The 26,215-nt window shown below is 45.2% G+C and overlaps 1 protein-coding gene across 1 annotated transcript in view; it reads right to left on the bottom strand.

Annotated features, from left to right (window-relative positions):
- Positions 1–26,215, bottom strand: part of LOC125443768 (neural-cadherin-like) — a 109,001-nt gene that overhangs the window by 4,606 nt on the left and 78,180 nt on the right. The window contains exons 25-32 of the mRNA XM_048516077.1: positions 25,184–25,311; positions 23,019–23,142; positions 22,618–22,798; positions 20,620–20,786; positions 19,479–19,743; positions 17,603–17,777; positions 14,350–14,594; positions 5,071–5,225 (exon numbers count right to left, since the gene is read on the bottom strand). Of these exons, the coding sequence (XP_048372034.1) occupies positions 5,071–5,225; positions 14,350–14,594; positions 17,603–17,777; positions 19,479–19,743; positions 20,620–20,786; positions 22,618–22,798; positions 23,019–23,142; positions 25,184–25,311 (1,440 nt within the window). The remainder of the gene's footprint in view (positions 1–5,070; positions 5,226–14,349; positions 14,595–17,602; positions 17,778–19,478; positions 19,744–20,619; positions 20,787–22,617; positions 22,799–23,018; positions 23,143–25,183; positions 25,312–26,215) is intronic.

A 26,215-nucleotide genomic window follows, 5' to 3' on the forward strand; every position in this document is an offset into this window, starting at 1 on the left:
GGAATTGTAGTCCATAACAGCTGGAGTGCCAAAGGTTCGCCACCAATTGGCCATGCTAGCAGGGGCAGATGGGAATTGTAGTCCATAACAGTTGGAGTGCCAAAGGTTCGCCACAACGGCTTTATACAGTCTTTCTGTCTATGTTTAGAATGTACTCTTGATTTGTACCTTATAAATGTCTGGTAACGCTCTATATTAAATGCCTAATAAAGGTTGTGTGATTGGAATCCCACCACTGAATCAGACCATTGAGCCACTGCTTTGACTACTGTCTATGGAGACGGGCAGAAGTTCTCCAGGGTCTCTGGCACAGATCTTTCACATCACTTTTGCCTGATCCCTTGAACTGAGCCTGGACCCTCTGCGTGCCAAGCAGATGCTCTGCCACGGAACCACATCCCCTCCCCACGCTGTGGCACTCATTCAAAAACAGACTCAGAAACCATACATATGGAGCTACTTATATCAAACCTGTCCAGTGCAGTTTTGTAGACAGTGTGGTGTAGTGATTAAGAGCGTCGAACTAGGATGTGGGAGACCCAGGTTCAAATTCCCACTCTGCCACAGATGCGTGCTGGGTGACGATAGGCCAGCAGGGTTGCTGCAAGGGTATCATGAAGTGGAGAAGAAGGAGAAGAAGAGTTTGGATTTATACTCCACCTTTCTCTCCTGTAAGGAGACTCAAGATGGCGTACAAGCTCCTTTCCCTTCCTCTCCCCACAACAGACACCTTGTGAGGTAGTGGGGCTGAGAGGGTTCCGAAGAACTGTGACCAGCCCAAGGTCAGCCAGCAGGAATGTAGGAGTGCGGAAACACATCTGGTTCACCAGATAAGCCTCTGTCACTCAGGTGGAGGAGAGGGGAATCAAACCCGGTTCTTCTGATTAGAATCCACCTGTTCTTGACCACTACACCACGATGCATACCGTGTTTCCCCGAAAATAAGACAGTGTCTTATATTAATTTTTGCTCCCAAAGATGCACTATGTCTTATTTTCAGGGGATGTCTTATTTTTCCACTCCACAGCTGCACGGTCTGGTCGACGGGCCTGCTTCCAAACAAAAACTTTGCTATGTCTTACTTTCGGGGGATGTTTTATATTTAGCACTTCAGCAAAACCTCTACTATGTCTTATTTTCAGGGGATGTCTTATTTTGGGCAAACAGGGTATTAATTTTGGTCTCCATTGGGGAGAAATGCAAGGCACAAAACTCAGCCGTGCCACTGTTGCTACCTCGGAGGGGGAGAAGGCCAGACAGCCCCCCGCACCTGCACCTGCCACACACGGCCCATCTGTTGGGCTGTTAGAAGCCTCCTATTGACTTGTTGCTCCTGATTCCTCCAGCCCATGGGGGCGGGACATTGGGTTCAGGAAGTGCATTGCCCGGTGCAGGGATCCACACACCCCCCCCCCCCCCCGCCCGTGCTGAGTCTTTGCTTCCCAGGCCTACAACCAATGCCATCGATAAACAAGTTGTGGCCAGTTTTTATTACCACAAATCTGGTGTCCTGCGTGTTTCAGTGGCGTACCTAGGCAAACTGGAGCCCTGGGCAAAACCTGAGTTTGATGCCCCCCCAACAACAACAGCAACCTTTATTAGGCATTGAAAGAAAGAAAGAAAGAAAGAAAGAAAGAAAGAAAGAAAGAAAGAAAGAAAGAAAGAAAGAAAGAAAGAAAGAAAGAAAGAAAGAAAGAAAGAAAGAAAGAAAGAAAGAAAGAAAATGAGCATTGGCAGGAAGGGAGTGGATTTAAAAAGAGAATCTGGGGAAATTTAGGGGGTGCCTGCTGTCAGGGGTGCAATTATTAAGATAGCAGCACCAAAATTTCAGAGTATCTTCATGAGCCCCTACTGATGATACCACCCATGTTTGGTGAAGTTTGGTTCAGGGGGTCCAAAGTTATGGCCCCTCTAAAGTGTAGTCCCCATCTCCTATTAGCTCCCATTGGAAACAATAGGGGATGGGGACACTCCCTATGGGAGTCCATAACTTTGGACTCCCTATACCAAACCTCACCAAACCTGGGTGATATCATCAGGATAGTCTCCTGAAAAATCCCCGAAATTTTGGTGCTGCTAGCCTAAAAACTGCACCTCCTGCAGGCCAAAAACAGAAAAAACACTGAAAATTAAAAAAACCACACCTGCATTTTTGGTGCCCCCCACAAGGTGGCGCCCTGGGCAACTGCCCACTTTGCCCAATGGGAGGAACGCCTCTGGCGTATTTTATTGGGGGCGGGGCAGTGACTGATCTCCCCTCCTTGGGCAGCAAAGGCAAAACATAAATGAAGCAGATAAATACATTCATTTACAAGGATCCATACTGTTAAATCTTCTCGCCTTGTACCAAATACCCGTCTTCCCTCTGTCTCTCAATACAATACAAAGGGTTTCGTCAGGACTTGCAGACTGTTGCCACTAAAGGACAAACTACACAATACAGGTGACATGAGTCGGGTTGGGCATCCCGTGCATGTGTGGATCCTTTGATCTAAGCTATCAAAGGCAATCTGAAGACGAGCCACCTGGATTTGTTTTGCTGTTTTAACGAAATCAAGCGGCATGAAGTGACTGATGTGTCAAACAATGCACATTTCCTCAAAACAGATCCCCTGCCTGGGTAAACCTATTTCCCTCCCCACCACAATTTGCTAAGGGAGTTAATCTCATTAAACACTAATAGGATTTGAATACTTAGCTCTCTGTGTGCTACCTTGAAGTTAAATATCCCTTTAAGTGTATAAAATATGTTCATGGAAACTCACCGAAGTCTTGATTCAAGTGTGGGAATTTCTGGCTATAAAATTCAAATGAGTGTAGCAGTTATATCTTTAAAAAATTTAACCCCTGGGAACTGAAACATTAGGTATTTATATATTTTCCTTTAGTTCTGCTAACAGTTCAGTTAGAGGCAAGCTTATAAATACTGTTGTACCGCCCTGTGGTAAAAATGATTAATCCGTTAAGAGTATTTTTTGCTACTGATGAACTAACACAACAGGTCTTATGGTTAAGTTTCTTTAGGCTCAGAATACAAACCCCAGTAGCTTGTAATACTCACCTTTAAAAAGCGCATAATGACTCTAAGCAATTTCTCAACTCGACCTGGACTCAAAGGCAGAGAAAATCTTTGCCTCCAAACCTCGCAATCCCAGCTTTCCTAGGGAGACCATGGTGGTTGCAGGTAGGTTGGAAGAAGGACAAGATCATCCAACCTCCTCTCCCATCTGGACACCCATAATATTATTTTTGACAGCATCTGAGGAAACGCTTCTTCACACAACGTGTGATTGGTGTTTGGAATATGCTGCCACAGGAGGTGGTGATGGCCACTAACCTGGATAGCTTTAAAAAGGGCTTGGACAGATTTATGGAGGAGAAGTCGATCTATGGCTACCAATCTTGATCCTCCTTGATCTCAGATTGCAAATGCCTTAGCAGACCAGGTGCTCAGGAGCTGCAGCAGCAGAAGGCCATTGCTTTCACATCCTGCATGTGAGCTCCCAAAGGCACCTGGTGGGCCACTGCGAGTAGCAGAGTGCTGGACTAGATGGACTCTGGTCTGATCCAGCAGGCTAGTTCTTATGTTCTTATGTTCTTAGGTGCTGGGAATCCTAGGAAGTGTACCCCCCACCCCCCCAGGATTCCCGAAACCAATGGAACTACCCAAATGTTGTTCAAGGCACTGGGAGAAGAGGAAGAGATAGAAAAGGACAGAGAGGAGCTTTTCTGTATTTCTACCTGCCTGCAGCCCTTAGCACAGTCTTCCCCAATAATGAACTGGGGAAATGATATGGTGGTTGGGGATTCACAGGCAGGGCATGCAATCTTTTTAGTCACCTGCCATTTCTCAATAGCTCCAGACAACTTTCGTGACTTGCTTAGAACTGCCTGACTTACAAACAGTCCCGTACTAATAACCCTTACTGGATCCAACTGAGTTTTCAACATCAGTGTTTAATCTGTTCCTCTCGTCAAATATTATTTACACTTGTTTAATACTTGGTTTTGCTTTAAGTTTATTACTTTTTCGTCCTATGTATTACTGTGTCATTAAAACAGCTGGATATGATTTTTACAAGCATAATTCTATGATAAATTCTTTATATTTAGTATTCTGTTTGGGGGTCATTTCTCATTGTGCGGCTTGGGGAACCCATTCCTTTCAACCTTGACGACAAGAAAGGACGTCACGTGTCGTTTTCATGAGTGCTCCGGATACTCGATTATCAGGGACTCTTTCGTAATGGATATTTAGTATTTGATCAACTAAGTCTTTGAACAGCTCATATTTTCTTCACTCTTTTAGGCTACAGCGTACAGCCAAATTTACAGGCTACAGTTCAGAGGAGAAATATGGTCTTCAGAACGATACAGAAGAAAAGTTGATAGTTCATAAATCTAGAAACCTTGAACAGAAGTATATATGAAACCACCCAACGTTTCTTTACGAAGGTAAATTATCTGGGTGGCCTACAGAATCTGCCTTACCCCCATCTTAGATGGAGAAACTGATAATGGGCAAGTAGCAAGAATCATCAGATCATAAAGAGAAAGTGTTATTTTTTTTCTCCAGTGATCATTTTTAATGACAGTGAAGTATTTTGGTTGGTGTGCTCCTGAAGTTCTAATTCTGATCTTTTGCTAACTGTCATCACTCACACAAAACGCTTGTACTTCATGGCAAATCAACACTGTTTCAGATACGTTTCTGTAATGAAACACAATCAAAAACAGCTATCAGTGTCTACCAGTAGGATCAACACAATGGTCTGTCTGTGGAACCTACAAAGAAGATTTTGGACTTATACCCTGCTTTTCTCAACCATTATGAGTCTCAAAGTGGCTTAGAAACTCCTTCCCTTCCTCTCCCCACAACAAACACCTTGTGAGGTAGGTGGGGCTGAGAGAGTTCTGAGAACTATGACTAACCCAAGGAGTGGGGAATCAAACCTGGTTCTCCAGATTTGAGTCCACTTGTTCTTAACCACTGCACCATGCAGGTGAGTTCTGGCTGCTGCCACCACCACCTCATACAAACTCCAAACTGGTGAACTGTGTAACTTTTACCTGATCTTGCTCTCCACCCCCTTCCTCGTTGTAGTTGAGAATGTTCTCTCTGATGTCCTCCAAGTCATCCTGACTGGTGGTGACGTGGTAGACTCCTCCATTCATGCTTTTATGGCTCTTCCACCGTGTCCATAGGAAAACGCCACTGAGGAGAACTGCATGAAAACATGGGAGAGAACCAAGATTTGACCTTTGGAAACCCACCCGATGTATAATGACTGACATACCGTAGGCTCTCAAGAGGGTAGCAACTTCCCTGTTGGAATTACCGCCCTGAGTTGAGCAGCCCCGAGGTTCACCTATCAAATGACAAAAGTGTGTTGACATGGAAACTATAATATTTGAATTGATTCCCAAGTAAATCCATAAAACAGCTTTCAGAAGCTACTTTTCATCATCTTCCGAGATCCCAGTTTTAAGTTTAACGAGGTCCCAACAATGTAAGTGGGCACAGACCTTAAGAAGACAATTGAAGAAATGAAGTGACTCTTTTGGCAATACCTTAAGCTCTCCTTTTGTTAGTCCTACCAATTGCAGGAAATCAGTTAGAAGGAGAGTATTAACATCTTCATTCACATTTTACAATCCTAAAACAACTCCCTTTAAGAAAAAAATGCCATGAAATCATTAACACTTAAATATAGGTGTAGGGTTAACACATTACAAGTCAATATATATCAGTGGTGGGATCCAGTAGGTTCTCACAGAGTAGGTTACTAATTATTTGTGTGTGCCGAGAGGGAGTTACTAATTGGTGATTTTGCCACATGATTTTTGCCTTAGTTACGCCCTCCTCTCAGCAGTAGCGCGCAGAACTTGAAGCAGTCTAGCAGGAGGTGTACCGGCATGCGTGGCAGCCTGCACCTGTGTGCATTTGTTTCCCACCCAAGGACCGGCGCAGCGGCTGCGTCCTTGCCACAGCCCCGCCCAGGAATGCCCTGCCCCCGGAATGCCAGGCCACGCCCCTGTCGTGCCCCCCCCAGTCCCATTGGCTCTACGCCATAGTTTAAATCCCACCACCATGGGAACCTGTTACTAAAATTTTTGGATCCCACCACTGATATATATCTGTTATATGTTTTTCTCTCCCAGCTGGCTCTCAAAGTGGCTTATAGGAATTTAAATCAAAATACAAATTACAAATGTAAATAGTATGCCCCAAAACCTTGCAATAAACTTACTGGAAGGGTCTGCACATATATTTTCCCACCCTCATTCCCTTTTGGTTAAAGAAGGAATCGAGATGACCTACCTTGTGCAGTTGTCATGGGAAATGAATGACATGAAGTTGGTAAAGCACTTTACACCAGCTAAAATGGACACACAGATGAAAGATGACACAAATGAGAAAAATTCAAGATACCCGTTCCATAAAAGCCCAATCAGGCATGTTTAGTTTAGAGCAGCAATACACTATACCAGTGATGGCGAACCTTTTCGAGACCGAGTGCCCAAATTGCAACCCCAAACCCACTTACTTATCGCAAAGTGCCAACACGGCAATTTAACCTGAATACTGAGGTTTTAGTTTAGAAAAAACGGTTGGCTCCGAGGCATGTGTTACTCAGGAGTAAGCTTGGCAGTAGTCGGTGGCTTTGCTTTGAAGCAACCGCGCAACTCTTCCAACGGGTGAATCACGACCCTAGGAGGGTTCACTCAGAAGCAAGCCCCATTGCCAGCAACCGAGCTTATTCCCAGGTAAAGGATCACGTTTTAGTTCTTCACATGAAAATCAGTGGGGTTTAACAGCGCTTAATAGGGTTACCTACACTGCTTCCCCAAAACTAGGTCTTAGGTTTAATGCTAATAATTGAGGCCAGTGGCCCAGGCCAGCCTAGATGTGGGGGGAGGGGCGACTCTGTGCGTGCCCACAGAGAGGGCTCTGAGTGCCACCTCTGGCACCCGTGCCATAGGTTCGCCACCACTGCACTATACTGTAACGTATTGCCTTCATGATGGTGGAAGCGTGCCATGAATAGTACAGATGTCAGGCAGGAGGGGCACAGAAGGAAAAGAGTAAATTCTGACACATAAACCGACAGGCCTGTTTTTCATCTTCCTTTCCAAAGAACTGTGATTCAGGTCCTCCTAGACAATGTCAGCTCATGAGACCTCAATTGATGCAAACATGAGTTCTGTGCGACGTGTGACTTTGGTGCGCGCCGAGGTAATACGATGTGATGCTCAGTGGAAGGGAGGCAGGTATATCAGGAATGGAAGGAGAGGCAAACGAGATCCTTTTCCCCTTGTTGCGCTCAAAGGAGGAGGGAAACACGTGCGGAGGAATTAACCAGCCAAACCACTGGCTGCCAATGAAGAGCAAAAGGGGACAAGGGAATGCCAGAGGCACAAGTTTGGATGATCCCCAAAGCATTATCAGGCATGAAGTTGTGTTCTAGGTTCATGATTTCACACACAGCATTGGCCTTGTAAATAGTGGTGAACTGGGCTTTTAACTTACCCAGACATTTCCCAGTGGGTCACTATCCTAAGGGGACACTGGTGGAGGCGAGCAGGCAAGGCTAGCATCTTTGGAGCTCACCGGGCTTACACCCATCAGCCTCTTCATGCCCTGCCATCAGTGAATGGGTGAGCCAAAGCCTACTGTTGGTACTCTGTAGATCTGGCTTGTACTGCTGCAGACGCCTTTCACCTTGGCCTCCTCCATTTTAACCTTCTAGTCCACTCCTGCTTGCGTATGTTCCTGTAAGTCATAACTGCGGTGGTATAAAACAGGCCCCTGCCTTGGTGTGCTTGGAGCTAGAAGACACCATAGACTAGGAGCTGGCTCCTTGAAAGGAAATGCAAGCAGCAGAGCCAAGTCCTCCCCTGCCAGTGGAAGCTGAGCCAGATGTGGTGCAGCAGGGAGAGCATTCAGCCACCCCAGACAAGCTGACGAGCCAGCTGCACCCACACTTTGGCTGATTCTGCATGGGTCAAAAACAGCGGTGTGAAAATGGTATAAACCCTTTTACACCGTTTTAAACCTTTTTACACCATTTTCACACTGCTGTTTTTGGCCCATGCGGAATCAGCCTTTGTTACATGAAATGGGTATCACAAGGAACAAACAACCTGTTGGGGGGGTGTGTGTGTGTGGAGAACAGAAATGATGAGCATGATACAAAACAAAGGAGAAGAAGATGGTACATGACACTTTTTAATAGAAAAATATACGAGGCACAGGGTTTTGTTCCTGTTGGGTTTTTTTAAAGTTTAAGACTTCTGTAAAGGAGCTGAAGTTTATGTGACGGCCAGTCAATTGTCCACCGCAACAGATAATACAGTTTGGAGCTCAATGCAATGGGATATCTTCACTAGTTTTGTTGCTGTTTGTATTCTTGGAATCCATTCTTACAAAATCACGTCAAGAAAATCAACAGAAAACTAGCTCTGCACATTTGTTCCACAAAGCCTTACTTTCAAAAGTTAAGTGAGAATTTTGCTGATCCATCTTACCAGAAACTATAGCCCAGAATTATTCTTGGTCCACTCCCAATCAAAATACAATATAATCTCGTTATTCATGGAAATAAATCCCTCAGAGTACTATAAGAGTTATTCTCATGAAGAAGCATTTGAATCAAAGCCTTGGGGTATGATCCAGGAAGCCAAATCTAAGGGGTGGGGGCGGGGAGACAGGGAGTAGTTGGGTGGCAGACAAGGACAGCACATGTACACTGTCTCCATGGCGGTTCCTAGTGGCAAGACAAGGTAAAATAAAAACTAAGCTTACTTGCTACACTGAATGGGCCATGTCCAGCCCAATGGGTTATGCCTGTTTTTTGCTGGTGTAAGTCGATGCTAGCAAAAGAGGCTTTCCTGGACTGGAAGGTCTGAGGAATCCCACTAAAGTCAACTCCATCCCCAGAAATGTTCCCATTGGAACTGGTATGGGCTCCTGCAACAAAGAAGCACTGGCACAGCAGCTGCAATGGGAGCCGGGTGACATGGAGTCCTGCACCAACGTAAGTGCCACTTACACTGTGTGGACTGGCAATGGCAGCAGTGCCAGAGTCACTGTCATGAGCCGGCCCCCAGGAGGCAAGGAATCAGATGCAGAGCTAGAAGACACTATAGACTAGGAGCTGGCTCCTTGAGAGGAAATGCAAGCAACAGAGTCAAGTCCTCCCCTGCCAGTGGAGGCTGAGTCAGATGTGGTGCAGCAGGGAGAGCATTCAGACAAGCTGACGAGCCAGCTGCACAAAGAAGGCAAAGACAGAAACAGCAGCTCAGCAGTAAAAGGAGAAGTGCCCACACTGAAGCTGGATATGGCAAAAGGCTCTGAGAGCTATACACATCAACATCAGAAGGAGACTGAGTCTTTGCAGGATCCTGATCTCATTCGCAAGGGTGTCCTATATAAACCCCGTCTTGGGTGCAATGACTATGTTACACTGGAAAGCTCCACACACCTGCCTGATGCATGAACTCCTGGACTACTTGGCCTCAAACCTCCAGACCACACCTGACCTGCCTGCCAAACACCCTGACATCTGACTGTCTGACACGCCGTAGCTGATGCCTGCCTGCAACATTGTCACACTGGCTCCCCAGCCCTACCCCTGTGGATTGAACCGTAAGGATTCCTGCTGAATTCTAAAATGAACTAGTATGAACAAACTGTTTAAAGAATACAATCCTACACACTCTTACTTGGAAGTAAGTCCCACTGAACTTGGAGGGAGTTATTTTAAGCTACAAATGGAGAGAATCAGGCAGTAAGACTGAAATCCATCTTGGGACACAATAATGTAACAATCTGAGGAACCCCTTCATGAAAAATACATGTTTCTGAAAAGAAATTTCCTGAATAAATTTCTCGATATCTAGAGCACTATAGTACAACTAAACAGCTATGTTTTGTTCATCCATAGTGGAAATATCTATCTATGGCTCATTCCGCACATGCAGAATAATGCACTTTCAAACTGCTTTCAGTGCTCTTTGAAGCTGTGCGGAATAGCAAAATCCACTTGCAAACAGTTGTGAAAGTGGTTTGAAAACACATTATTTTGCGTGTGCGGATGGGGCCAAAGATTCCCCTGAGTTGAAATAGGTTCACCATTTGTGAGATGGATTTTGCTGTAGTATCACTGAATCTGAGGCTCATCCCGCACATGCAGAATAATGCACTTTCAAACTGCTTTCAGTGCTCTTTAAAGCTGTGCGGAAGAGCAAAATCCACTTGAAAACAGTTATGAAAGTGTATTGTCGAAGGCTTTCACGGCCGGAATCACTTGGGTGCTGTGTGGTTTCCGGGCTGTATGGCCGTGTTCTAGCAGCATTCTCTCCTGACGTTTCGCCTGCATCTGTGTCTGGCATCTTCAGAGGATCTGATGTTGGAAAGCAAGTGGAGTATATAGAATAAAGGGCGGCACCAGGTCAATAAGTTGAGGGCATCTGAATAGAAGTATGAAAGTAACAATGAAGATCAGCAGTTCGAGTAACTCCTGTAGATAGCAAGTAAAACATTTATGGGAGATCTGACAGAAGTATCCTGGCCTTTGTAACTTTTGTCTATGGTCATCCTGTGTTTGTGTGGAGCTGGTTTGACACAGTCTTGACCCTAGTATTTTTCAACACTGGCAGCCAAATTCTGTTCATTTTCAGAGTTTCTTCCTTCCTGTTAAAATTGTCCATGTGCTTATGGATTTCAATTGCCAGAAAAATCAGCAATAGCAGAACACATGATAAACCAACCTGGACATAGAATATTATTTGAAAAAACAGAAATTCTGGACCACTCTGAAAGCCACTACGTCAGACTACACAGAGAAGCAATTGAAATCCATAAGCACATGGACAAACCAGCTCCACACAAACACAGGATGACCATAGACAAAAGTTACAAAGGCCAGGATACTTCTATTCAGATGCTCCCACCAGTGACCTTGCTATCTACAGGGTTACTCCCAGGCTATAGTCTTCATTGTTACTCATACTTCTATTCAGATGCCCTCAACTATTGACCTGGTTGCCGCCTTTGTTACTCACAGACAAGGTTTCCCCACCCACCCTGGACACTCCCCACATACCCTGGACAGATATATATTCCACTTGCTTTCCAACATCAGATCCTCTGAAGATGCCAGCCACAGATGCAGGCGAAACGTCAGGAGAGAATGCTGCTAGAACACGGCCATACAGCCCGGAAACCACACAGCACCCAAGTTATGAAAGTGGTTTGAAAACGCATTATTTTGCGTGTGCGGAAGGGGCCTTAGAGACACATTTCCCAGCTGTCCGGCAATCTGAACTTTTCCATTTCAAGCCCCAGACCAAGACATTTCTGGTCTCTGGTTCATTTTCTTCCAGTGCTGTGTACATCCATTGCTATTATATAATGTATACTGATTTTGCTTGTGTTTTTTAAAGTCTTTTCTAACTTTATTTACTGAACTGCAATGTTATACATTTTTTTGGAAGCAACCTCCTTAACCCCATGGCTGAGAGGCAGAAGATAAATTTCAGAAATGAATAAATAAAATCAGAAGATTCGGTTGTCCTTCAGATGTTTTCCCAGCTGTGAGTCTCCTGAGTATCTGCCATGTGGATTGGAGAAAACGTAAATGATTCATCCGCATTGGTGGGGTCAATGGTGAGTCTTTCTCACACAGCAAGGACAACATTGAAAATGCACCATGTTCAGGATTTAATGTCTCCAAGGGTAGAGCTTCACTCTGGTTTTACTGTTCCTGGCCTGAAAGAAGCTCTCTTCAGATTACTGAAATCACCTCTTTGGAACAACGGCTTCAAATATGACTCTCCTTCTTCCAAGAGTCTTTCATCTTTGCTAGCTGAAGACAATTCTCAGTGGAAGGGCTCTACTGATACTACCTGTCAAAAGTGTCAGTGGAACATCTAGAAGCGTACTTTAAAGTGCATCTAGCTGAACGAAAATTTAGATCAAATGTTCATAAGCTTGATCAGAGAAGAGCACCAGCACACCAGCCTCTCAGTAGGGATGGGACCATTTGCCACCCCGTTAAAAGCATGCCTCTTACTGTACCTAAATGCCGTGGCTGAAGTGGAAAATATGGGAAATGGGGCTTAGCTTTCCCCCACAGTCCAACCGTGTCACGGACCAGCCTCATTAAAACATCATGCCTAAAATTTAGAACAGGAACACTTACCAAATTGTCCACAAACTCTGCCTTAAAAAAGTCCCCGCAGTTCTGAAAGTAATTTTGACCTAGTTAGGCGTATCTGTTGTTTCATGTTTGCATGGCAAACATATTCATGCAACAGACTTCCATCCTCCCCTCACCCCCAAGCACTTAATTCTCCAAGCCTTCTTGCAAAATCACTAGGAAAATGACTTCAAAAGAACACTGTGAAAATCCATCAGAATAGAGATGAGATACAGTAGGAAGGGCTTGATTTAACATAACCTTTCCAGCTCAAGATGTAAGATTTAATTAAGTGTTCTGAATGAATCAAAACTATAGATACAGAATGAAAATGAAGAGTTAAGTAAAATCTGATCTGGAGTTTTAAAAGACAAGTCTACCAAAACGGATTCACGCTTCCACTGGCAACAAGATTCACACATGCTTTTCCAGCAATCACCTTAACAGATAAAGGCCGATTAAGCACAAGGTGTCTGCTGCGTGGCGAGGGTGAATGTCTGTCACAGCAAGATTTCTAGTACGGACATATTTCCTCAAGCCCTGCTTTCACTTTCAATTCTCTCCGTGGCAAGCGAGACTACTTCTAACATGATTTTAATTTCCTTCACTACCAGAGTGGGGCAGATTTGCCAGTGAGCATAGCTTTGACCCAGACATCTTCCCTGATGAAAGAAGCTTGCTCACACAGACTTATCTAAAACACACTGACCTCTAATTCTTATATTGATATATCAACATATCAATATAATAATAATAATAATAATAATAATAATAATAATAATAATAATAATAATAATAATAATAATAATAATAATAATAATAATAATAATAATAATAAATAGTGCTTGGAAATAACAAGCCTCTCTGTCCTCCCACTGCAGCAACAGCAGGAAGTGGGGGGGGGGGGTGGCGGAGAATATCAGCTCTAAGACATGATTCCCTCCTTCAGCAGCATGTGATCCAAGGAATTGCTTTGCCTTTTTCATTTGGGGAGGGGATTATTTTTGGAACAGTAATATTTACATAAGTGCAGTTTAAAGTGCTAAGCCAGCAACCTTGACTGCTGGGTGGAATGAGATCTGTGCCTGCAAGAATTAGTTGATGAGTGGAGTTGAGGGAAGCAGGCCCAGGAGAGTTCTCTGCTGCAAAACTGCATGCCCAGAAGTGAGTGCCTCCTCATGTGTAAACAGAGAAACCTGACAAGACCCCACTACAAGCCCATTGTGCAAAGAAGAGACCTACGTAAGCATTCCATGCATAATGGGCCATAAAAAGAGAACCACTGTGATACAGTGAGCAGTCCTGGACTTCAGAGAAAATGGTGTAGTAGCTAGAGTGTCAGACTGGAGAAACCTGGGTTCAAATCCCTCCTTTACCACAAAGCTTATTGGGTGACCTAGGGCAGTTACTTTCTCAGACTAATCTACCTTAGTTACTGCACAGACAAAAACGGGGGAAGAAACAACCACACATACTGTCCTGTGCTTGCAGGAAGAAGGTAGGATTTTTTAAAATGGAGACAAAGGCTAGAAATGGGGACACAGGGACTTTACCCCACTGCCTCTCAGTTTCCTCATTTGTAGAAAAGGAATAGCCTAAATCTCATAGGGCTGATGCACAGATGAAACAGATTGCAAAGCACCTTGAAAATTAAAAGTGCTATCCAATAAATACAAGTAATAATGAATTTGCTATAAATAATTAACTAACAGTAAATAAACCACAAACAGTTTACTAGAGAAAGGGGAGAAATCTTCCATCTTCCTCCTAATTATTTTGCTTAGGCTGGGAAATCTGTTTTGCTGATGAACTACAGTCCAAGAAACAGATCTCTCTGCATCACCTTCTCCCTTTCTGCTCTCACAGAGAAGCTGCGCTCAACGTCTGCACCCTAAACCAGCTTTCAGCAATGGAATGTAAAATTGCAGCAAACCCCAAATGGGTCATCCTCCCAAGATGAATCAGATGCAGATGGCGGACAAATCAGAATGGGTGACAGAACAAAGATGGAAGGACAAAACGATGAAGGCATCATCCAGTGGAAGTCTTCATAGCAAGGTGACATGGAGCAGTCTAAGGACAGCGTGCTAGGATTTGCTTAGGTCTCGTCACCAAAGGTAGTACAAAATGTAGTTGCCATAACTACCTAGTAGCGCCAGAAAACAAATGCAGATGGCAAACATGGAGCTGAAACTCAGCCCGGCGTCCTTGGTGAAGATCGCCAGCATGATTTCACAGTTGCGGCCAGCATACCCATCAGGGCAGTGACATCGGAACTTGCTTGCAGATTGTGAGATGCAGGTGCCAAAATTGCAGGGTCTCTGAGCACATGCAGTGTAAATGCAATGCCGGCCTGAGGCGTTCTCCACCAACATGTGTCCTGCAGGGCAACTGAAAGACACAAACACAAACGAAACAATCAGTGTTAGCCATTACACTATTGGTCCATCCAAAATTTGGGGGGTGTCAAAACACAAATGAATTCCATATCTTCACGTAGCTTCGGAAGGAGTCAATTCCAATTTGCTCCAGGATGAGCAGCATGAGATCAGACTAGAATCCTGGAAAAGATCTTGCTTGCAGCACTCTTGCCCAGCAAATGTGGGTACACAGCCAACAAAAGAAGTATTCTGTGGCACCAGTTCAAGTCTAAGAACATATTATGTTGTGCACCGCCCTGAGCCCTCCAGGGGAGGGCAGCTAATGAATGAATGAATGAATGAATGAATGAATGAATGAATGAATGAATGAATGAATGAATGAATGAATGAATGAATGAATGATGCAGTACTACACCCCTAATCAACCCACCCACATTTGCACAGGACTGCTCCAGAATACCGCAATACTGGAACCCTTTGGTAATGCTAATTGCTGGAAGGTACCTGGTATCCCTTTGTGGTCACCTGCAATGAAAAAATGAGCTGACTCCTGCTGCTTAGGGGAAGGGGAAGGAGCAGTTCAGGAATTTTTCAAGTGCTAATCAAGAGAGCAGAGAAAAATACGCTTGTCTCTCATTTTGTCAACCCCCCAAAGTCTGTTTTGTCAGTGTCAGCAACAACACCAAGGCAGTTCACTGTGGAAATGCAGAGAAATGAGGCTTTCAAAAGGAATATTTCTTTCATGAAAACAGAAGGCAGATCTTCCCTTCTGGATACATGAAAAAGATTATCCCAACGACATCATATTAAGAAATATGAGTCAAACCAGTTTTGGCCAGTCCTGAGGTTGCAGAGGTTGCTGGGGGATCAGCAGCTTTTTCCTCTCTTGGGGGGGGGGGGGGGCTGAGCAGATGCTGCAGGTGCAGAGATGGATCTCCTTCTGACAATCTGATCTCACAAAACAACCATTTTCACAGAGGCCAAGGAATCCAGCACAGTATGTAAGCAGAAAATAATTGTGGAGGAAATCCTACAGAGACCCATGGAAGAACAGAGGCTATACCAGGATAACCAATTGCTGAATAACAGCAAGGCCCTCAGAGAGTGTAGCTTGACCAGCCAGGAACTATAATTTTTCTTCAGTGTTTTCTAAAAGGCAGAGTATTTAGCAGCAATGACCAGGAAAGAGTCCTCATCATATGGCTGCAGCCTGCCTCTGAGACTTTGGGGACAGACTTATTTTACATACTATTATTTTTCATTTAAAATATTAATATCCCACCATTCCACCACAAATCCTGCAAGGTGATTTACAAGCCTTAGAACATTATACCACTCATTATATGAATGAATGAATGAATGAATGAATGAATGAATGAATGAATGAATGAATGAATGAATGAATGAATGAATGAATGAATGAATGAATGAATGATTGAATGAATATATATATATGAGGGTTGGTTAAAACAACAATGACAAAACACTATTGCTTGGTACCCAGAAGGCATTTAAGTCAGCATCAGGCAAATATCTTTGGTAATGGAATTCCAAAAACAACCTGCTCTCCTAGAGAAGGCTGTTTTAACTTAGAGACAGGGGTGTAACAAGGCAAACTGGAGCCCTGGGCAAAACCAGAGTTGGATGCCCCCCCCCCCCATGGGTGGCCACTCCACCACAACCCAAAAATTATTTGTACCAGGACATTGGTTCCATGCAGGGGGTGCATTTGTAGACATATCAGCACCAAAATTTCAGGGTATCATCTGGAGACTGTCATTATGGCACCCCCCAAGTTTGGTGCAGTTTGGTTTAGGGGGTCCAAAGTTATGGACCCTCAAAGGGGGTGCCCCATCCCCCATTCTTTGCTAAGGAGATGGGGGCTACCCTTTTGAACATCCATAACTTTGCATCCCCTGAACCAAACTGCACCAAACTTGGGGGGTGCCATAATGACTGTCTCCAGATGATACCCTGAAATTTTGGTGCTGATACATCCAAAAGTGTAACCCCTGCAGGAACATCCCAGAAATTTGCCCAAGAATCTTTGTTCTGCATTGAGTTTTCTGCATTGCTGTCAATGGGGGTTGCAGGCTGAGGGGGCACATTTCTGAAGGCACAGTCTCAAAACTTTCATGGTCTCATCAGGAGACTGCCCTAATGATACCCCCAAGGTTTGGTGCAGTTTGGTTCAGGGGGGCCAAATTTATGGACCCTCAAAGTGTAGCCCCCATCTCCTATTAGCTCCCATTGGAAACAATTGGGAATGGGGCACCTCCTTTGGGAGTCCATAACTTTGGACTCCCTGAACCAAACCTCACCAAACTTGGGGGTAGCATAAGGACAGTTTCCTGATGATATGCTGAAATTTTGGTGCCGCCAGCCTAAAAACTGCGCCCCCTGCAGGCCAAAAATGGAAAACCACTAAAAATACCCAAAAATGAACCCTGCATTTTGATGCCCCCCACAAGGTGGTGCCCTGGGAAGCTGCCCACCTTGCCCAATGGGCATTACGCCCCTGCCTAGAGAAGGTTGTTCTGGCATGCCTGCCTTACAGAGACAAGGGGGGGAGGGATGAGGCGGAAAGGAGCGCTGGCCAGCCTGAGGTTGCCTTTCCCTCATGTGTGCCATTCAGGTTGTATTCAGAGTGGGGCAGAGGGACATCTGTACAGAGAATGGCATCTGCCATACTGGTCCTTTTTTGAACACTAGTGGAAGAGAGGCACCCAGCCAGCCTTTATTTTAGAGTAGGTGCAAGTGGGCTGCACATTTGAGGGTGAAGAAAGACCCCTCCATGACTGGTACGATGCTGGGTGGGACAGATGCCAAGCTGCATTTGAGGGCCAAGCAGGTATTTTTTGCTCCAGGGAGGGGATGATTCACCCACTCTACTCCAAAAATGGTACCAGGAAATCCACCGGGTTCATACTGTCCCATGATGGCAGGAGCAGTATCAGTACAGTTGCCTCAACGGTACATAGTACAGCTTAGGTGAGCATCCCGAGAGAGAAGACTTGCCTGCACTCGTACATCATCCACAAGTCAATACAGATAAACTGCTGGCTGCAGGGATTGCTCTTGCAAGCATCTGAAAGGCAGTCTTTTTCCACTCCTTGGGCACTCAATACCAACTCCTTAGGGTAAGCGTCCAGCGGCAGCTCATAGTTATTGAATCTGACATCCTTCATGCATCCTGAAGCAGAACACAGAAAGAGGCTCGATTGTGAAAGCTCTAGATGCAGAATTATTTCTGAAATGGATGCCACGGCACTGTAAGGCTGAGCACGGGTGACAATTCATGACAGATGGAAGCCAGAGAACTTCAGACGCAGGTCAAAATGAGTTCGTTGCATTGAAAAGCACATGTGTTTGCACGGACGCATGCTCACACACACACACACACACACACACACACACACACACACACACACACACACACACTGCAGGGGTTTTGGTTAAGATCTGAGAAAAAACAAATCTGAATTCCTTGACAGACAAGTAATTTTTGTCACAAATTGAGTATAGCATGGCTCCCTATGAGACGCAATAGTGCCCACAACCCATTTTCTGACACCCAAGAAGCATTTTTAGAAAATGGGCAGGGCCAAATTTGGCTTTTGCCCTGCAATGTTTTTAATTGGCCACTATCAATATGATTGGGTAAGCAGATTTTTTAAAACACTGCTTTGGCAGCAGCTGCCGCCACTTGATTTCACTGGCTGATTGAAAATAAGCTATGGCAGCCATTTTGTGGCTGGCTCCACTGTCTGCGGTGGCCATTTTGTGGCTGTGTCAGCCACACTGTGTCAGAATTCCCAATGTCCTTGCAGGCTCAAAAAAGTAGGGGACTCCTGCAGTAGAGACTATGCATCCGCATGAAGACAGATGTGGGTCTTTAAAAGCAGTCACAGCAGTTTCTTCACCCACAACGCAAGTCTTATCACTGACAGGTATGCCAGCAAGTAAAAAACTACCGGTAAGTCTTGTCTCTCCCCCCACGCTAACCTCCTCCTCCCTTTTCTCTTAAGCAGTGCACATACTTTTAAAAAATGTATTTTCTCATATGCCTCCCTTTAAAAATTGACAAATATTTTACAAAACCATTATAAAACCGCACTGGGAATTTGGTGGGGTGAATTGGCATCCCAAGTACTCATCAACAGATACCCTCCACCACCAGATTGTTTTCCCTGCTCCCCAAACCTGCAGAATACATTTTTTTTTCCTCTGTGTTCTTCCAGGTGAGAAAAAAATGAACATTTGTTTACAGAGAAAAGGGAGACGGAAGCAAACTAACAACACTGCTCTTAAAATGTTCCATCTGTCTTGACTCACAGTTTTACAAGATGTCAGAACTGTCTAAGATTTTTAAAGAAAAGTTAGAGGGGGGAGCTGTCACTAGGCTGTCTTTTCAGCGCTGCTATTATTTGTGAAAAACAAATAAAACAAACTGGAACCTTATAGATGTGTGAGAAAAACATAGTAAAAATCATGGATACCACATGCTAACAAGACATTTTGCTCAAGTGGTACCTCATTGTGCCTTCAAAAACATAATGCATGAAGGAAGGAAAATGACCCAACAGAAAGTGGAGACAGTAAAATGGACTCCACTCCACTTCTGGTTGTGAATTCCCACTAATAAGATTCATCTGCATAATGAAGTTCATGTGATTTCCTGTGCTAGTTCAGTTGACTTCTCTATTTGCAGAGAGTTTTAAACACAGGGGAGCCTTCCAAAGTATAATCCCCCCATGAAATCTGAAATGGCTTTGTACTTTCTGCCCCGTCAGCATTCCCACATTCTCATTCCTCTCTGTATGTGTGAACTAGGCCTGAGGTACTAGGAAGACCATTTATCAGAAACAGTGATAAAAAGGAACCCTCTTTTTACCTTGGAAACTGTGATTTTGATTGACAGGATATGTGTTGCCAACCACCAAGCTGTCAGGATCAACCTGAATCTCCTTGTAGATGCCTTCTGCCTTCAGGATTTCTCTCTTTCCACCTCCTCCATCCAGGCGAAGAATAAACTCGTTTTCGTTTCTCTCCAGGGAGATATGATGCCACTCACCATTATCAAGTCGGTAGGAAGGAAGGCTAACAGTGACCATTCCATCCCCCAGGTTATAAGATACTGCTAACAACCCCTGAATCACCTGGAAGAAATCCAGAAATCTAGGTTAATCATTTTTTGTTCAACAATCTGGGTAAATGTATTATCAAAGGCTTTCATGGCTGGAATCAACTGGCTGTTGTGGGTTTTCCGGGGCTGGGTGACAGTAGTCCGGTAGCTTTTGCTCCTAACGTTTTGCTTACATCTATCACTGGCATCTTGAGATAAGAAAGTGTGTGTGTGGGGGGGGGGTTCTATTGAAAGAACTGTCATTGATGCTTATGAACAATGTTCACTGAATTCACACTAGGCACAATAAATGCATTCAGATATGCTTCCATGAGAAAATGGAGATGTATTTCAGTGAAACAGTTTCAGCGTGGTGTTGAACGTCGGACTGGGATCTGAGAGACCCAGGTTCAAACCTTCACTCTACCACGTAAGATTCCTAAGTGATCCTGGGCCCATAAATTCCTCTCTCAGTTTAGCCTGCCACACAGAGCTGGTGGGAGGTTACAACGGAGGAGGAGAGGACAATGCTGAAAGCTACTTGAGGTCCTCAGCAGGGTATAAACATCTAAATAAGCAAAAGAGTCAAAATATCTATTAAACGGATAACAAACTTCCTCGTTCCCACCTTACACTAATCTCTCTTTGCACAGCATCCCCTTGCATGTAGGAGTGTGCTATCACTTAAGTTTGGACAATGAAGGCTGTTCTCTACTCCCTGGAAATCTCTGTACCTTTGGGGAGAGACGGAAGAGAGAGAACAGAGAAAGGAAAGTCAAAGACGAAGAATGATCCCAAGTACCAAAGACAAATATACTGCAGCAGGAGCCAGGCAGCCATCTTGCCCACGCCCCTCTGGCTCTGCACAGAATGAATTCTGGATTGTCCAGGACCATCAGTCCTCACTCACCTGCAGGATAATATGCTCATCCTTGTTTCGGGAAGACATGCTCATAATGATCCCGTTGGGCTGTCGCATCCTCACCATCATCTCTATCAGGGTTTGGCGAGCAGGTACAGTGAGAGGAAGCTGATAACGAACGTAACTCCCCGGCCCGAAGGAATATTCTTCAGCAACTAGGGCAATCAGAAAGAAAAGGTTCCTTAAAAATGTGCTTGGGGGGGAAGGTCTGCAGGGAAAAATAAGTACCCTGAGATTATATACAAAAGACTCTGCCAGGCCTACATCTCAATGTACTTTTGGAATTAGGAAGTGGCCAGGTGTCTTTGGCAAGTAAAAACCTTCACTGCCATTGCCAGGTGGCCAGCCACAGGACCTTCACCATCCTAAGCAAATTCCCAAGAGAAAGATAGAAAATGTGTATGTAGGAGAGATGCAGCTGAATCTGTCCACAAATTAGCTTGGAATATAAATGCAAAATTTCAGAGTCCTTGCCAAGGGCCCTTTCCCCACTTACCTTAAGCCCCGCGCTACTCTCCTCAAGTAGCGCGGGGTCCTGGGGCACTCCCCACTACAGGGGCGGTGGCAACGCAGCCGCCCCGACGGTGCCGCTCTCGTGCCCCCTCAGCGCGCGGCATCCCTGGTGCTCCTCGAAACGGCGCCTTTTGATGACCCTGCGCAGAGCACAGGGTCGTGGGGACGCCCGGGCGCGTGCCAGAGGTGCCACGCGCTGAGAGTAGCATGCAGCAAAGGTAAGTGGGGAAACGCCCAAGGATAACAGATTCTTCTGTGGCTCAGACAGTTCCTTCTGGATGCACCTCCACATGTGCTGGTGGCTCCACTTGTCTCTCCTGCTCCCCCCATGGGCCTGCGCCAGAAATTAATTCCCCCTCCCTTCTCAAATGAATTGCTGAGGCAGACAGTGGTGTAGGATCAGACATCTCTTTGCTTTCTTCCCTATTTCTTCTCACCACCCCCAAATCTTACATTCATAAAAGTGTTGTTCCCATGGGTCATATACTCCGAATTGCCATGTACCCTGGCAATCAGATTTCCCAGAGTGCCCTGGAAAAGAGGCCAGGAGTCAAGGAGGCTGTACCCTTCCTCCTGGCCGGCTGGCCCACCTGCTACCTACCTCTGCAGCAGGAGCAAGCAAACTGGGATGGGAGGAAGGGGAGACTGTAGTGGGAGAATTATACGCCCTAAACACCTCCTGGTTGGCTGGCCCACCCGCTACCTGCCTCTGCAGCAGGAGCAAGCAAACTGGGATGGGAGGAAGGGGAGAGTGTCGTGGGAGAATTATACATCCTAATGAGCAAACAGAATGATAGAACTGTAGTTTGAGATATTTGCCCATTTATTCAGCTTGCCAGAGGGATAGCCACTCTTGTCTGATGCAGGAAAAATAAACAGAAGCCTTGTAATGTCAGAGAGTCTAATAACATTTTATTCCATCATAAGCCTTCATGGACTAGAGTCTATGAGTTTATTGTCACGATGTAGACATTTCGTGAAAGATGTGTGTCTGTATAGCAAGGACACACTCGCTGCATTTGAAGTCCACACAAGCTTATGTTAGAATAAGATTCGGTTAAGTCTTTAAGTCAATAAAGCACTCCACAGTATCTCCATAACAAGGTTTCAAAAGTTAGATAAATTGTGAGTTTGCCGTAATGTTGGTTAACAGTGCTCAGATGCAACAGCTAAGCATGATAAAGGAGACAGGGAGAATTGCTGTGTGAAAGAAGGAAGCTAGGGAGTTTGCTTCTTTTCCCCAGACCCTAGTTAATGACTGAACTAGCATTACCTCTGCAATGTCCCGCAGAAAGCTCCAACTGGAGCCAGCCACAGCATACTGATCTCTTTCTGCAGGCTACAGCTACGGCCTCTGGGGTTTCTGTCGCCCCTTCCCCCGTCTCCAAAATATTGATTTTCAAGGTTGCACTTGAGGCTCGGCAAAATGTAAAAGGCATTAGCAATCAAACAACGCAAGAGGATCTACTTCACCTTTGTCACACTTGTGGCCGTAGTACCCTGGCAAGCAGAGGCAGGTAAACGAATCCCAGTCCCCGAGGCATCGGCCATGAGCCCCACAGGGAGAGGAGCCCTTCTTCTCACAGCTGTCGTCGGTCCAGGCACAGCCAGGACAACTATTCAGAGATTCTGCCGGAGATTCAAGGTCGTACACCTTCAAAAAATGCAAGACGGGGGAATCAGAGCAGACATCTAAAAGGACAGATGGAGGTTTACAACACACTTATAATGATTGACTTTTGGTGGATGAGGGGAGTAATGTTTAAGCCCCAACTACCATCTATCGCTTTCCCCATAGGAAAAATAAATAAACTGAGACCCTAAGTGATGCACGGACATGTTTCTGGCCCACACTGTGGCAACTTGTCACTCACCTGAGTATCCAAAATGAGATTGCGAACACAGCCGGTGAAATGCTTATGCTGCAGCTGGGGGTATGTATAGGGAATCGATTCTTTTACGCCACCCAACTGGAGAACCTGGTTCAAGTTCAAGTGCCTTCAAAAAACACAGAGGTGCTAAATAAGAGATGAATGTTAGAACAGCACGCTACTAAAACAGCGCCGGGCAGGCAGAGCGGCTACTGCTGTGAAATCTTCAAAAGCAACTCCAGAGGGGTAGCCATGTCAGTGTGCCACATTAAAAATAAATCAGGAATCTCATTGCCATCTGAATGACTATTTCAGTGTAAGCTTTTGCGGACTAGAGCTATGGTAGACTCATGGTAGACTATGGAAGCAATTCTAGCCAGCATGGTGTCGTGGGTTAACAGCAGGTGGACTCTAATCTGGAGGACTGGGTTTGACTCCCCATCAATGGCATACCTGGGGGGAGGGGGATTATTTAACCACTGAGTTTCCTTACAGGAGAGAAAGACGGGGTATAAATCTAAAGTCTTCTTGCCATCAGAGGGAGAGATAGCTTGCTGTATGAACCACGCAAGGTCACAGAAACACAAAAGACAAACACTTTATTTGTGGTATGAAAAATGGCCATTGCCATGAATTTATTGGCTTGACAGAATAGTGAGCGTAAGGCGCAGCATGGGGTCTGATCCTTGTGTTGGGCAGCCCAGAAGGCTGTCACCCAACCCGGGGATTCCTCAAACCCGCCTGTTTGAGGAAATGAAACACAAACCGATAACTGGCAGCAATGAGGGGGAAATATCAGACGGGTGGTGGACCACTGCCTGACAATTTCCCCCATTTGCTGTGGGGCGCAAGCCAGCTCAGCCCACGCCTGGGCATTAGGAGCCCTGGTTTGCTCCACCCCAAACCTCATAAGGAGGTTCCCAAAATGGCAAGGAAGTCTGGCAAGGAAGTCCGGTCCGGTCCGCTTCTTTCTCTCTTCTAAGCAGGCCTGCTCAGAAGTAAGTCTCCTGTTACTCAATAGGGCTTATTCTCAAGAAACTATCCTTAAGACTGCAGCCTACGACACAAAATCTTACAGTGAATATGAGCCTTGTTAGTTTTTTAAGACGCTCCCATTTTATTTTTCCGGAGGAAGCTCTTTATTCCATTGCAAAGCTGGGCCAGATTCTATGACAGCATCACTCCATTAGATCAGCAGCACCATTCAAGCATAAGAGTTCAGCACTATGAACTTAGAACAGTTACAGGCAAGATGTCTCAATGACATTTGGCAATGATCTAATGCGCAGCCCTGGCAGGTATAAAGAACAGACAAGCATGCACACATTCCAGCTTGCTCTGTTCATGTGATCGATGCAGTTCAGTTCAATGCCCGTTCGCTCAAAAAACTAACAGTGCAAACCACCCTGACCTGTATGACCCAGACTAGCCCAATCTCATGAGATCGTGGAAGCTAAGCAGGGTCAGCCCTCATTAGTACTTGGATGGGAAACCACCAAGGAAGTCCAGGGTTTTTACGCAGAGGCAGCCAAAGGAAACCATACCTGTTCATCTCTTGCCTTGAAAGCCACGAACCAGCTGTGACTTCCATCATGAATAGCACAATCCTATACAGGATTACATCCTTCTAAACCCCCAGAAGCCATTGGTCTGAGACTAAGAAGGGTGTAATTCTACTTAGGACTGTAACTCCCGCTTTGCGGAGTGGAAGCCCCTTCCAAACAAGTATGCATCAACTGCAGTTCTGTTGTTCAACACTCAGCATGGCTAGGCAACGCTTACAGGCTGGGATTGATATGCTAAGGAGCATACAACCTGCATAAATTCATGTTGTTAAACTTGTGGGAGTGGAAGGAGTTATTACACACGTAAGGGCCATCAGGGCACAAATCGATTTATGATGACACTCAGCAAGGAACTTTTGAACCCAGTGAGGTGGTTTGCCATTGCCTTCCTCTGCAGAGTCTTCCTTGGTGGTCTCTCTTCCAAGCATTGACCCTTCTTTGCTTCCAAAAGCTGACGAATTCAGGCTATATCATGGCACCTTCTCTCTCAGAAAGAGTTATACATCAATGATAAAAGAAAATACTGCCTGCGTGTGCATGCACATAAACACTAATGTATTTCCAGCCACCCATCCAAATTATGGAAGATCATTTAAATCTTACCTATTTGTTTGCGGGACAAAGCCCACAACCTCACAATTAGTGCGGTCTTCTGTTGTCAGCCACTCCCCTACTCCCTCCACCTCTGACACAACCGCAGCCTTGCACTGATCCAAAGTCAATCGGACACCCTGGACAAAAGCACAGAAGACCAAGAAACCGCAGTGAGATGGAGAACTTCCACACACGTCACCCTGTTCAGTGAAGAAACTGGGAACCTATTCATAGCTGGAGGAAATCAGAAGATCAGCAAAGTTCATTGAGGGATGGTGGCTTGCTATGAGGACAGAATCCAGGGGAGAAGAATTAGGACTAATAAAAGGAAACATTTCTTCACGCAACGTGTGATTGGTGTTTGGAATATGCTGCCCCAGGAGGTGGTGATGGCCACTAACCTGGATAGCTTTAAAAAGGGCTTGGACAGATTTATGGAGGAGAAATCAATCTATGGCTACTAATCTTGATCCTCCTTGATCTGAGACTGCAAATTAGCAGACCAGGTGCTCAAGAGCAGCAGCAGCAGCAGAAGGCCATTGCTTTCACATCCTGCATGTGAGCTCCCCAAGGAATCTGGTGGGCCACTGCGAGTAGCAGAGTGCTGGACTGGATGGACTCTGGCCTGATCCAGCAGGCTAGTTCTTATGCTCTTATGTCAACATCATCTTTGCAACTGGAACCATTAACAGCCTTTCTGGGGAATGTGGGGGAGAACGTAGGATCTAATCATCTCGCCAGTGGGGCCACAGTAAAAAAAGGCAGTCTCTGTTGACAGCTGCTCCCAACTGCGGTGAGAAGGTTGCATACAGCTGCTATATGAAGCACATTCTCTTCTGAACTTGAGCTACTAACCCACATTTGTTTGTTGATTCAAAATTTTTGATGCTGCCTTTCCACCTAGCACCCCCCAAGGCAGAAAACATTTTAAAATACATATGCATAAGATTATTAAAAGCAACAGTTAAACAAAACACAGAGACATATAAAATGGAAGGCAAAAATGCCCCCCAAAAACCCCATAAGTCTTCACCTGCCAGA

Source organism: Sphaerodactylus townsendi, linkage group LG14, assembly GCF_021028975.2.
Source record: "Sphaerodactylus townsendi isolate TG3544 linkage group LG14, MPM_Stown_v2.3, whole genome shotgun sequence".
Lineage (NCBI taxonomy): Eukaryota > Metazoa > Chordata > Lepidosauria > Squamata > Sphaerodactylidae > Sphaerodactylus > Sphaerodactylus townsendi.